Source organism: Stegostoma tigrinum, chromosome 20, assembly GCF_030684315.1.
Source record: "Stegostoma tigrinum isolate sSteTig4 chromosome 20, sSteTig4.hap1, whole genome shotgun sequence".
Taxonomy (NCBI): domain Eukaryota; kingdom Metazoa; phylum Chordata; class Chondrichthyes; order Orectolobiformes; family Stegostomatidae; genus Stegostoma; species Stegostoma tigrinum.
This window is the reverse complement of record NC_081373.1, coordinates 12,358,122-12,372,132: the sequence shown is the minus strand read 5'-3', so window position 1 is coordinate 12,372,132 and position 14,011 is coordinate 12,358,122. Positions and strand designations below refer to the sequence as shown.

The 14,011-nt window shown below is 41.8% G+C and overlaps 1 protein-coding gene across 1 annotated transcript in view; it reads right to left on the bottom strand.

The window, feature by feature from the left end:
* mms19 (MMS19 homolog, cytosolic iron-sulfur assembly component) overlaps positions 1-14,011 on the bottom strand; it is a 71,927-nt gene that overhangs the window by 19,927 nt on the left and 37,989 nt on the right. Inside the window, exons 18-20 of the mRNA XM_048550775.2 lie at positions 9,147-9,305; positions 7,611-7,766; positions 5,050-5,149 (exon numbers count right to left, since the gene is read on the bottom strand). Coding sequence (XP_048406732.2) covers positions 5,050-5,149; positions 7,611-7,766; positions 9,147-9,305 — 415 coding nt within the window. The remainder of the gene's footprint in view (positions 1-5,049; positions 5,150-7,610; positions 7,767-9,146; positions 9,306-14,011) is intronic.

Below are 14,011 nucleotides of genomic sequence, written 5' to 3'. Positions count from 1 at the left end.
CAGACAGCAGATGGTGGAAGCAGATTTATTAGTAATTTTCAAAAGGGAATTGGGTAAGTACTGAAAGAAAAATTAAATTAGGGCTTCGGATAAAAGGCTAGGGCATTGGGGGTAAGTGGATAGCTACAAGGGGCATCATCAGTGAATAACTTATGTCATGACTCCCTAAACCTATCCATCATCTGCAAGGCAAAAGTTGAAGTAGTGGAATAGTCTCCATTGCCTGAATGAGTGCAGCTCTGAAACACTCCAGGACAAAGCAGCCTGGCTTGATTGGCAGCATATCGGCACCTATTCATTGCAGTGTGCGTTACATTTACAAGATGCACTACACAAATTCACCGAGGCTGCTATATCAGCATCTTCCAAACCCACGACCACTACCACTAGGGAGGCTAGGGGCAGCTGGAACATGACCACCTGCAAGGCCTCCCCCAAGCCACTCACCACCCTGACTTGGAAATACATGACTGTTCTTTCAGTGTCACTGAGTCAAAATCCTGGAATTGCCTCCCTAATGGCAGGTCTATCTACACCAAATGGACAGCAGCTGTTTGAGAAGCTTGCTTACCAGCACCTCCTTCTCAAGGTCAAGAAGGGATGGGCAATAAGTGCTGACCCAGCCAGCAAGTGACATTCTATGAATGAGTTAAAATGGCTCTTTCACAAAACTGGTACAGGCAGAGAGTCATACAGCACAGAAACGGACCCTTCGGTCCAATTCCTCCGGGCCAATCAGACATCCTAAACCAATCTAGTCTCGTTTGCCAGCATTTGGCCCATATTCCTCTAAATTCTTCCCACTCACATGCCCAACCAGATGCCTTTTAAATGTTGTTCCCACCTCCACCATCACCTCTGGCAGCTGTATAATGCACTCTGCATGAACATGGTGCCCTTCAGGTCTTTCCCTCTTACCCTGAACCTATGTCTTAAAGTTTTGGACTCCCCTATCCTGGGAAAAAGGTCTTGGCTGTTAACCCCATCCATGCCCCTCATGATTTTATAAACCGCTCTGCCTCTGACTAGAGTTTTTCACAATCTCAGGACCTCCCCAAGGTATTTGTTGCCAGTAGTCAATACTCTCATGCAGGAAATGCATTCAATTTGTGCACAGTAAGCGCACACAAGCTGCACAGTGATTAATGGTCAGGCAGTATTCGTCAATGGAGTTTAGAAGAAGAATGTAGCGGATAAGATTTGAGGGGGCTTGCTAGGAAAGATGCCGAAAATTACCCCTTTGCTCCTCATGGGGAAACCAAGAATTAGGGGGTACAGTTACAGATCCATTTAACAGATTTTTTGTTCTCTCCGAAAGTAGTTAACATTTGGAATTGTCTATCGCAGAAATCAGTGGGGGCTGGATTATGTGTGATGGGTCTTTGTTTTTCTAAGTATTCTTAACAGTGAAAGCCAGCATTCTGTGAAAACAGTCATGTTGTAACATTCAGATGTAGACAGTTGCTATGGGACAACACTGAATTCCAAGATGAGAGCTGTGGATGTTGCAAGATTTTCAATTGGGCGCTCAGGAGGAGGTGGTGGTGGTGGCGGGGGTCACTGAAAATCAGTTCAAGGGAAAGGAACAGAGGTAGATTCCGTGTTGGGAGTGCTGATTTTTCAGATATACGGCAGGAATGAAGTTAAGCACCGTTGGATGATTTGATGCTGTTCGAATAAAACCCAGACAGAAGTTTGAGGAAACAGAATGCAGCTCAGAGGTGGTGTTAGGATGCCGAAGTAATCCTGGTCAATTGTGAAAATGGGAAGATTGCTGGCTTTGTGTTGGAAGAAGACATGAGGGGATCAGAAGATGTCTGTGAGCATTACTTCAGCGCAGCTGAGACAGCGGAAGTTCAAATGCCCATGTAGTATTTACTTTATTGAACAATGCAAGATTAGGGTTCGGGGAAAATTCAACAACATTTCTGAGTTGTTGAAGTTAGCTGTCAGTATAGAGCTGGAATTACGTTTCTGAATGGGTACTAGATGCAATCTCAGAATCTGAGGAAGCATATACCCAGGACAGGAGGTTAATCAGTTAGATTCGTTGAAGTTGCAGATCCAATGGGGATTCTCAAGTCCAGATTAGAAACATGAAGAACTGCAATCCTTTATGAAGTTTAATAAGATTTGATGACTTACTGTCTCATTAACATCTGGACAGAGTTGCTGAGAAATCTTGTTGAGGATCTGTCTTGACAATAGTTATTATTTGATGTGGGCTGTTGAGCGTATGATTACATGTATTACCCATGTTTACTATCTTAACTCTGGGTGCATGAAATAAATTGTACACATCATCTAAACTGTATATGCAAATGTTGCTGTTTGTTCAAAATTATGGATTTATTATCTTCATAAGACCCCTGTGACTCACCTATTGTTTGTTTGAAAATCAAAGGTTAGTGTTCCCTAAACAAATTGTTACATGATTTGGTGGTCAGGTTTGGGATTCTAACACAAAATTGGTGGTCTGATAAGGGATTATAACACACTGCAAATATGCAAGGCTGAGTTGGTCAGATTTTTCATCTATAAGAGAATTAACTGTAATTGGGGTGGTGGGTGAGGAGTGAAAGGGGAATTGAGGCTGTAAATCAGATCAGATTACTGAATACCAGAGGAGGTCAAGCTTGAGGCAAACTGACCTTTGCCTGTTCCTACTTCTCATGTTCTTATAGGCTGTTTTAATGAAAGATAAATATTAAGCAGAACTCCTCTGCTCTCCTTGGAAAACTTCAGTGGAATTCTTTTACATCTACAACTCCATGAGGGGGGCAAATGAGGTCTCAGTTTAACATCTCAACTAATAAGATAGAAAGCCCAATCAATCAGCATTTGTTTCACTATCAGATTGAAGCGCAAACTTGGATTTTGAGCTGAGATCTCAAATGGGGCTGGAGTATTACCAATGGTTCAGTTGGTAGTACGTTTGTCCAAATCAGAAGGGTGTGGTTCAAGTTACACTCCAGCATTCGAGTAGAAATATTACCATTGACATTCTTGTGCCGGAGTGTTGCACTTTTGGGTGAAATACTAAATCAATGGCCCATCTTCTCCCTCACGTAAGAACAATTTCATAGAAGAGTTATCCCTAATGCCCAAGCCAATGTTTGATCCCAATTCAGGGTCGCAAAAAAAGATTATACGGTTATTAAAACATTAATTGCTGTGGGAGCTTAGTTATCACAGATCAGTTGTTGGAATTTTTCTACCATACCACAGTGGTTACATATCAAAAAGTAATTGTTTGGCTTTAGTGCCTTCTGTGGGCGTAAAAGGCAACAGAGAAATACAAGATTTTTTTTCCTGTGAAACCACAACATTCTGACTCAGAAGCACAGTGCTGTCTCCTGAGGCACAGCAGACACTTGAACTTTACACTTGCCTGAAAAAGAGCTTCACACGTACAAATTACACTTCAAGTTCAAGGAATTCAGCTATTCAGCACAGCAAGTTACAAGCAACAACATGAATGATCAGTTCCTGTACTTTTCCTTGATGTTAATGGAAAGAGAAATGTTGGCTGGAAGCTGGCAAACAACTTGCTTCTCTTTCAGTAACTCGTAACCAAAAGTTTGTTGATGTGCAGCTCAGCCCATTTCTTTTTCCTCGTCTCTTGTGGTAACTTCATCAACTTACAACTAGCGAGAGATCCGAGGAGCGAGAGAAGAACATCAACTGCTGGGTTTACAAGACTGCATCTATCATCCATAACATTGGTGAAGTGGCACAATGACTGGTAACTGCACATTCACTGCAGTGCAACATTATCACAAAGGGATGGAACAGCAACTGCCAGCGACATTGATGACGCTACCCGATTGCAAGTTGCAGAAGCCGTTGTCTAAAATAAATTGGAAAACATTTGGACCACAGAGTTCACTAACTTGCACATGTAATTCATCAACATGCACTGGAGGAACTATCACTGCTGTGAAACACCATAGGACCCATCTGCATATACATGGGCTCCTGTGACCATCTTTGCATGGATGAGCTCTGCCAGGCAGCTTTAATATTTGGAGCACAGGCTGTGGGTTTACAATTCACACTCTCATCAGATCCACTCTCAATAAGGGCAAACAGTCAATAAGTTGAAGCAGTCTTGACTGGGACAGAGATTGCATCCTACATAAGAAACACGAGCAGAAGTAGACAATACAGCTCACAGGTCCGGCAGCATCTGTGAAGAGGAATCAGAGTTCAAATCACTTGACCCAAAATGTTAACTCTGATTTCTCTTCAGAGATGCTGCCAGACCTGCTGAGCTTTTCCAGCAGCTTATGTTTTTGTTTCTGATTTAAAGCACCCACAGTTCTTTCGGTTTTTAGACAATTACAGCTATTGAGACTGCACTGGCAGTCAATACAGCCATGGCTGATTACCCGAATTCATCACCTGAACTCCCTGACCATGACCTACAGCCACACAAACTCCAATTTCTCACACAGTCCACACATGCCTCCATTCCCTGATGGACCACAAAACTAATAATATCAGCCTTGAATATATTCAAAGTATGAAGAATCTACTGCTCTTGGGAATACAGAATTCCAAAGTCACATAACCTTCAGCGTGAACAAATTTCTCAACTGAGTCCTAAGGAAATTACTCATTGTCAATGTTTCCTCTCAGCTGTGTGGCGGCTGTGCAGCTGCTTTGACTGCTTCCAGTTCTTGGAAGTCACTCCCATGCACAGATCTCAGAAGTCCGTGCAGGAAATAAAGTTAGTGTGAACATTAGTCCTTACCCTGAGACTCTGTCCACTCTGTCAAGCCCTTTCAGTATTTATGCTTCAACAAATGTCTTTCCAAATAATATGTGGCCCAAAAGATCTCGTGGTTGGGGAGGAATTTTTCATTGGACTGTTTCTTTCTTCCTGGCCCAGGGGTTTCCATCACTCAAGAGAATATGTGAATACAAGGGGAGGGTGGGAAAGAAGTATTTGGTCATGATAGCTTGGCCATGTGGTGTGGGGCAAGCTTCACAAACTAAACAGCTACTTCCTGTCCCTGAATATTGTTAAAAGTATCAAAAACTTACTCTGTCTCGCCATCACTGTAGGCAGTGCTGATCACAGTCCCAAACTCCATGATCACCTGTTCCTCACATAGGATTCCAAGCGGGACCTCAGAGTCACAGCCTAAATCAGATATTTTACAACGTTTAGTGAGCAAAATTCATATTTCTTCATTTTTTCAGTCATAAACTTTATTACCTCACCCGACTTCAAATTACACCAACCCAAATCAACAGAGAAGGGAAACGTAAGCAGCAGTAAATCTTGTCTTAAAGACAGCAGCTCTGACAGTTCAATACTCCCTCCATGATGCACATGAATGTCAGCCTAGATTACATGTGTAAACTCCTTAAGTGGGACTTGAGATCCTCAACATTCTGACTAAGGCAAGGCAACAACCCAGTGAGCCGCAGCTAACACTTTCAAGATTTCTAGTTCTGAGAAAGGGTCATTTGACCTAAAACACTGACTCTGATTTCTCTCTCGAGACACCAGACGTGCTGAGCTTTTCCAGCAATTCTGTTTTGTTAAACACTCTTCTGAAATAGCTTGCTTTCTTTTAAGGTAGTGCTATTATATTGCGCTGCATGGAAGTTCATGTCTGGACTCACTGATGCATGGAGTCACCGATGGAGGGAGGAGAAGAGGGTCAATGTCTCGGTAGCAAGGCCCACATCTCAGATTTTTTTTTAAGCAAGCTACAGACCAAAGAATTGAGCTGTAACATAACTGGGCAAAAAGCAGAGTAAGATATCACAAGCTGTGCTTACAATAACAGAGAATTCCTACCAGTGTCACGTGTTTCCTACCAATGGGAAGACAGCGGGAGAGGGTACTGATCAGTTCAGACTCAGTTTTTAATTTTAGGATACCTCAATTTGTAAATCTCCCAACCCCTGCTCTGGAGACATGGGTAACCATGTTAGTTACAGACATTATACGCAGAGTAAAAGAACACCCCTTTTTGTAAACCATGTTTTCTTGTTCTTTAGCTAATCCAATCCAGGTCTCGAATGAAGAAATACCACGCAAATCTAGACATCAAATTGTGTTTGAAACAGGTCTCTTGTTGCTGCTTGACTCCTGATCATCTAGCTGCATGTTCTTGAGAAAACAATGACAACAGTGTCTGGGAGAGATGTGTTAAGTGGGTGCTGGGGGTGGGGGGTTGCAGGAAAAAATTGGGGCACTCGAGAGGCAGTATCACTCAGGACAGGAAATGAGAGAAACATGGAAACAGATAGAGGCTAAGATAGCAAGGTGTGGTGCTGGATGGGCACGGCAGACCAAGCAGCGTCTTAGGCGCAGCAAAGCTGACGTTTTGGGCCTAGAGCCTTCATCATCCTGCTCCAAAGATGCCACTTGGCCTGTGTTCATCCAGCTCCACACCTTGTAATCTTGGATTCTCTAGCATCTGCAGTTCCCATTAACTCTGATACAGCTAGAGGCTATTTGGTCTCTCAAACCTGTACCACTAATTAGCGAGCTCATGACTAAGCGGAGGTTGAACCCAATCATCTATATTGGTACCATTACCCTCAATATCATCAGCTAGCAATCTTAAACTAAAACTATTAAGAGAGTTAGCATCGACTGCTTTTTTATAGCTCAGTTCCACATATCTAGTAGCTTTTACATGAGGACTTGCATCCTAACCATGCCTAGCTGGTCTGGCTGATTTTAAGGACGTCACTTTTTTTTTCTAAATTCCATCCATAGAAGAAAATTCAGGATAATGTGGATGAAACAAAGACAAAGACAGAGTCTGGCGAAGTGAGAGCTCAGCCTTCCTTTGCTGTGGGAGTATCCGTGGTCCACTCAGCTCCTCTGTGCAGTCCTGTGAATACAGTCAAGCAACTGAGTGCAAACGTGGGGAAGTGGGAATTAATCCATTTCCCACTGCTACTGGAAATCTCAACATGCTGTGTGACTACACCATTGATTCGAAATTTCATTTTAAGTTGAGAGAGAGAGAGAGAGAGAGAGAGAGAGAGAGAGAGAAAGAGGGGCAGACAGATACAAGTGAAACAAGATATGTTTAAGAAACGCAAACAGAATATTAATTCCAACAAATGGGCAATAAATTACAGGCTGGCAAAGTTCCAGGTTAGGGTCCCAGCCCACGGCAACCTAACAGATCTGCATTTTGAATCCATAGTAGAAAAAAAACAGAAAAAGATTTAAAAATTGATCAAATACTGCTAATATTTAATCAGAAGAAAATTAAAGTAAAAAATGGGCAAGTCCTAGTTTGGGGTTTGAATGTATGCTTGAGGGTTGTGGTCAATGACCTTCAGTAGTTTGAAATGAATACTGAATTAACTACTTCAAAAGAAAAATAAAAAAAGGGAAAAGGTGTAGAAATCTCAGAAAGCTTAATTAACCTCCTCTGATCCAATGGAATCAGGGTAAAGCATGTTTAATATTTATCAGCAGTCGTACTGTTTTGTGCGAACATGTACAAAGCAAGTGGAAGCCTTGACTTGTTAGAAAGGCGAACTGACCTTTCCCCTGTTCCGACAGGGAATGCTGACTCGAATGCTTAGCATTGCTGGCTTGAGTTTGGGTGTAAGATATTGTTTACCTTGTACAGCTGTCTGGATGGCCAGTCCCAGCAGGCATGGGATGACCATTTGGTGAAAGTACTGGCTACTCTCTCCAGCACCACGACAATGTTCTGCCACCAGCTGTAGGCTCTGGCAGGTCAAGATGGCCGTGTCATCTTCACTGCCTGAACTCACTGCAAGAAAAATAAAGTTAATCTAAGTAGGTAAACCTGATGATGGAGCTCTTTCATACATTACTGCTGAGCCACAGTTTGCAAAAGTGTCTGACATAGGACAGGATAGCTGCCTCCCCCTCCCAAAACTCTTCAGCTGAAGGAATTTTGCAATTCAGGAACAGGAAATAAAAAGTTTACATTTATTTTCGGCCTTTTATATCACATCTCAAAGCACTTGACAGCCAATTGAGTACTTTTCAAAGGTTGACAGTAGCTGATGAAGTGGAGGTGCTGGTGTTGGGTTGAGGTGGACAAGGTTAGCTGTCAGACTACAACAGGTTTTGTCCAACAGGTTTATGTGAAATCATAAGCTTTTGGAGCACTACTCCTTTGCCAGGAGCAATGCTCGGAAAGTTTGTGATGTCAAATAAATCTGTTAGACTATAACCTAGTGTCGTGTGACTTCTGACCTTGAAATGTCGATTCACTGTTGCTACGTAGAAAACGGGTCAGCCAATTTATGCATAACAAGATCCCAAGATCATGTGCTTTAATCAAAGAAAAGCAAAACTTGTTAGAGAAATTCAGTAGATCTGGCAACATGCACGGAGAGAAAAACAGAAGGGGATGCGAAGTATGGTCACTGGACACTAAATGTTAATTTTCTTGGCTCTCCGCAGTTGCTGCTAGACCTGCTTGGTTTCTCCGACAATTTCTACTTTTGTTTGTTTCAGATCTTCAGCATCTGCAATCCTTGGTTTCATACTGGTATGTTTTAATGTTGATTAAGGGATATCCTCTCTTTTCTAACCAACAGTATTGCCTTGGGACCTATCCACCTGAGGGGGCTGACAGGCCTCAGTTTTGTGTGTTAATGGGTATGTGCCTCGACAGTCAGCACTCCTTACTTGAGTGTCAGCTTTGATTGTTGTGCTTAAGTTGAGGAACGCATCTAAACTCTCAAAGCTCTGATTGAGAAATACATGATACCCATGACTGCCAATAAAGGCAAATTGTAAATAAAGGGAACATAACTATCAAACAAACGTTCAGACTTGCAATGTATTGAGTTTCATGCCCCATGAGTGACCCACCATGCCGTTCTAATTTTAAAAGCATTAGTCCTAATCACAAGATAGTTTTCAATAGCAGATCACTGATCACTATTTGCCTCTAATGTACCTTCTTTGGTCTCCTTGCCTTTCAAAATCCCTGCCTTTTTCATTGGTACTATCTCACCCAAAGAAGACATCAGTTCCAACCGGAGGTCCAGTTTTATAAACTTCTCCACAGCTGAACAGATACTCTTGAGTTATGTTTTGGAAAAAAAATCTCAGCTTTCAACAACTCAGTTCACCAACTCTTTCATGTGAAAAATACTCCTTCTGTAGGATTCACCTTTCTGTAAATGGATCAGATGCTGCAGCAGGACCGGGACTGTCCTCTTCACTGTACTGAGGTGCGTGGAAATGGCAGCCAGAGCCTGTATACTGCGTTGATGCAAAGCATTATCAGACGATGCAGGAGGTTTGTCATCACTCTTTACTTCCATTGGTTCTAGAAATATCAACATACAAAATATTTATACACAAAACATTCACCCACTCCGCCCTCCCCTATTTTCTACATATAAACCAATGTTTTCCCAGCCACCATCAGTTCTGAGGAAGGGTCTTCAGGCCCAAAACGTTAACTCTGATTTTTCCTTCACAAATGCTGCAAGAGTTGCTGAGCTTCTCCTGCAACTTTGTTTTTGTTCCTGAACAGTATCTGCAGTTCTTTCGGTTTTTACAAAATATTCATACTCAGTATTAATTACTCTTTGGACTACTCTCCTCAAAACTCAGGGCATGTTTCAGACAGTGTTTCAATTCCAGTTCCAGTCTCTATTGCTCAGAGAAATTTCAGAGCAGCTGGTTTAACAAGTTGAAGCAGAATTAATGTTGCAAGTCCAATAGGAGTCTTCTTCAGTAAACCAGTGTGACCCCACCTCACCTCCAACACAATGGCTTGTTTGTGTCTTGTTGGCTTTGCACTGATCAGATACTAAACGAGGTCCAGTCTGATTTGCAGGTAAATAGTACAAGATTTTCACACTTGGAGAAAACGGCAGCAGCCTGTATGCTAAAAATGCACATACTCTGACTGTGCACAGCCCCGGAAAGTGTTGTGAAGGTTGGCTTGCAAACAGCTATGCTGTAAACTGGCTATTTGCTTCCAAGATAAAAGGAGCAGCAAGATGCCTTCGTGGTTAGCACAGCAGCCTCACAGTGCTAGGGGCCCGGGTTTGATTCCACGTTCGGGTGATTGTCTGTGTGGAGTTTACACGTTCTCCTTGTGTCTGCATGGGTTTCCACAGGGTGCTCCGGTTTCATCCCACAGCCCAAAGATGCATAAGTTGGGTGGATTGGCCATACTAAATTACCCATAGTGTCCAGGAATGTGTAGGTTAGGTGGATTAGCCATAGGAAATGCAAGGTTATAGGGACAGGGTAGTGGGATGGGTCTGGGTAGGAAGCTCTTCGGAGGGTCAGTGTGGTCTCATTGGGCTGTATGGCCCGTTTCCACACTGCAGAGATTCTATTCTATGGATAAGTAACAGCATTTCTACCTGCATACATGATCTGAATAATTCATGTTGCTATAGAGCAGGACTTTAAGCGGGGAAATATTTCTTCTTCACAGGCAGCCCATTATAGGTGAGCAGGAGGGAGGGAAGCTAAATGCTTTTATGGTGCACAACACAATCTGTTGCAATATTAAGAGTAGGTTTTTGTTCAAATCCTTCCGATAATCATAGATAGATTCCAAGGTAGTAAAGAAGAGAAATGAGCTAAAGAAAAGATTCAAACAATAGAAGTGACCTCCCCTATTATTAAAGAACGCGAAAACATCATGACTGAAATTGGACTACCAGCTTGTCCATCTCTTTAAGATAGTCTACCAGATGGCCAATCACAGAATAACCTTGCACCGCATCCAAATGGTATCAGGGAAATGTGTGGCCTAAGTTTCAACTATATACAATCTGAAATTTTTGCATGCCTTGCTGCAAGAAAATCGGAAGCTGTAACAAAGTTGTATCAAAATAAAGTACCTGAATTTACCACCAGACTCGGACTCTCACTGGAAATATATGAGATCTCACACAAATGATCATTCCCCATGCTCCTAATTAATGGAGTGGCCAATTAGTGATTTGTAGCTCAGGTTGAAGTTCTGGATGTGAGTTTGCTCGCTGAGCTGGAAGGTTAGTTTTCAGACGTTTCGTCACCATTCTAGGTAACATCATCAGTGAGCCTCTGACGAAGCGCTGGTGTTATGTCCCGCTTTCTATTTATTTTATCCTAACCAGATAAATAGAAAGCGGGACATGACACCAGCGCTTCGTCGGAGGCTCACTGATGATGTTACCTAGTATGGTGACCAAAAGTCTGAAAACTAACCTTCCAGCTCAGCGAGCAAACTCACATCCAGAATTAGTGATTTATTCAGCTACAATTTTTCACAGATACTCAGTGACATGATCTGCTCTCACCAATGCAGACTGTGTACTTGGGCAAAGGCAATTACATATTGCAAGGAACATGATTTTACCAGATGATGTGGTATCAAGGAAATAAACCACGCCAAAACTAGCAGGTCAAGAGTCAACAATGTAAAACTATTTAGTGATTCTCATGAATGTGTTTTTGGAACAATTTCTGTTTTGCAAACAAAATGAACTGCAAAGAGAACTTGCAATTATTCTCTTGAATAGAGGAGTCCGAGTGGAGATAAACAGAATTACTCAAGGTTTACAGACGTTTTTATGAAATGCAAAGGAAATAGCTTACAGGAGAGATGGGACAGTCATTGGTCAAAGGTTTAAGATCACCAGCTTAAAAAAAATCCAGGTGGGCAGCAGAGATTTTCTTTTAAACACAGCAAGCTGTTGTGACGTGCACGTGTTGCCTGAAAGGACGGTCTAAGCAGATTCAACAGTAACTTTCAAAATGAAATTAGATATTTCAAAAATGCGACATTTACAGGACTATGTAAAAAAAAAAGAGATTGGGATGAGAGGGATGTTCCTTTAAAGCTATAATGAGCTGAATGGCTTGGATTACATCAATATGTGGTTGAATTTTGCCATACTTGTCATATGGTAGGAGAGCTACAGACAGTTATAAAACCAGCAGCTTTGATGCCAATTGCCACATTTGAAGAACCTTTCGCATGGGTTTGATTGATCGTGTATGTCCCCTCCCTAAAACCAGAAGCGGGAAGCAGTATTTGCTAACCTTAATGAACGTGTCTACCAGATTTCTGGATTCAATTATATTACAGAATGTCAAGGCAGAAAAGTTGTGGAGGAGTTACTTACTTTCTTCCAATACGGACTATCCAAGGAGATTCAGTTAGACTAAAGATCCAATTTTACTGCCAAATTATTCAAAGATGTCATGGATAATTTAGGCATCAAACAGTTCAAATCAAGTACGTACCATCCTGAATCCCAGACAGCATTGGGAAGGTGGCATCAGACCCTAAAAACTATGCTGAGGACTTATTGCCAGGATTACCCAAATAATTGGGACAAAAGGTATACCATTTTTATTATTTTCTATTAGAGATGCTTCAAATGAATCAACTCCATTTGAATTGATATTTGGACAGGAAGTAAGAAGACCATTACATTAAGGAAAAGTTGATAGGTCCAAAGTCAGAACTCTCATAGTATTTAAATATCATCTCATGCATCTATGGTGAGGGAAAGATTAAACAGAGCAGGTGAATTAACGAGACATCATTTGAAGGTGGCAAGAAGCTGCTAAGAAGTCTAAAATTCATACATTTGCCTGTGGGGATAAAGCATTGGTGCTGCTACCACTGGTAGGAGATCCCTTCAAAGCAAGGATTAGTGGTCCCTATGAGATTGAGAAGAAGTTAAGTCAGGTGAATAATCTGATATAGATTCCAGAAAGGAAAAAAAAAATTATTGGGTATGTCATGTGAACATGCTGAAATATTACTATGACAGGGAAAGGGAATTGAAGAAACTGGTGTTAGTTACCGCCACTCGGAGCGAGGAATAAAATCTAGATGAGGATTTTGATGTGGCTTAGAATAAATTGAATAATGAGGAAGTCCTTAGGAACAGGATAGGGTAATGAGTTATCAGTCCCAGGAACAGAGAACTGAATTGAAAGATTTGTTACAGTGCTGTGAGGGCATATGTAGAAATAGAATGGGGAGGACTAATACCATAGCACGTGAGGTTGACTTGGGAACATTGTTCCGCTAGAAAAATACCCATACAGGCTGAATCCTCTCAAAGCAGTACAGGTTCAGAGGCAAGTGGAGTTCACAGATCATGTTGGTTCCCAAACCTGATGGTACTTAATGATTCTATGTAGATTATCAGAAGGTCAACGCCGATGACCAAATCTGACTCAGACCCAATTCCAAGGCTGGAGGACCTTGTGGAAAAAGTAGGACAAGCCACTTACATCACACAGTTGGACTTACTTGGCTGTTGCTGGTAAGTATCGTTGTCATAGAGAGTAAAAAGAAGTTTCTGTTTTGTAACCCCAAAAGGGTTGTATCAATTTAAAGCTATGCCCTATGGAATGAAAAATGGACCAGCCATTTTTCAAAGACTTATGAACAGAGTTGTGGCAGCACTGACTAACTGTGCCATCTATACAGGCGACTTAGTGATCTTTAGCCATTCATGGAAAGATCACATGGAGCATTGGGCAGAGCTCTTTGAGACACTACGGAAGGCAAAGTTGGTCGTAAACTTGGTAAAGACAAAATTCGCAAAGACAGAAGTGATGGTCTTAGGATACAACATCGGACACAGGTTGATGACGCCAAGGAACGTGAAGACAAAGGCCATCGAGGAATTTCTAAGGCCATCTTCGAAGAAGGAAGTGTTACGATTTTTAGGATTGAATGAATTCTGAAGGACATTTGTGCTGAACTTTAGTAGTATGGTCACACCGCGGATGGATTTGTTAAAGAAGTACACAAAATTTTGATGGCAAGAACAATGCCAGGAGGCATTTGAGAATTTAACTGTTAACCACCGCACCGGTTTTAGCCACTCGAAATTTCTTGAAAGCATTTAAAGTAAACATTGACGTAAGTGATGTAGGGTTTCGAGTTGTTACAGGAGGATGTTTGTGGAATTGAACGGCTAATTGGTTATTTTTCAAAAAAACTCAAAATCCACCAGCAAAATATGCCATAACTCTCTTTCAATGGTTGAATCTGGT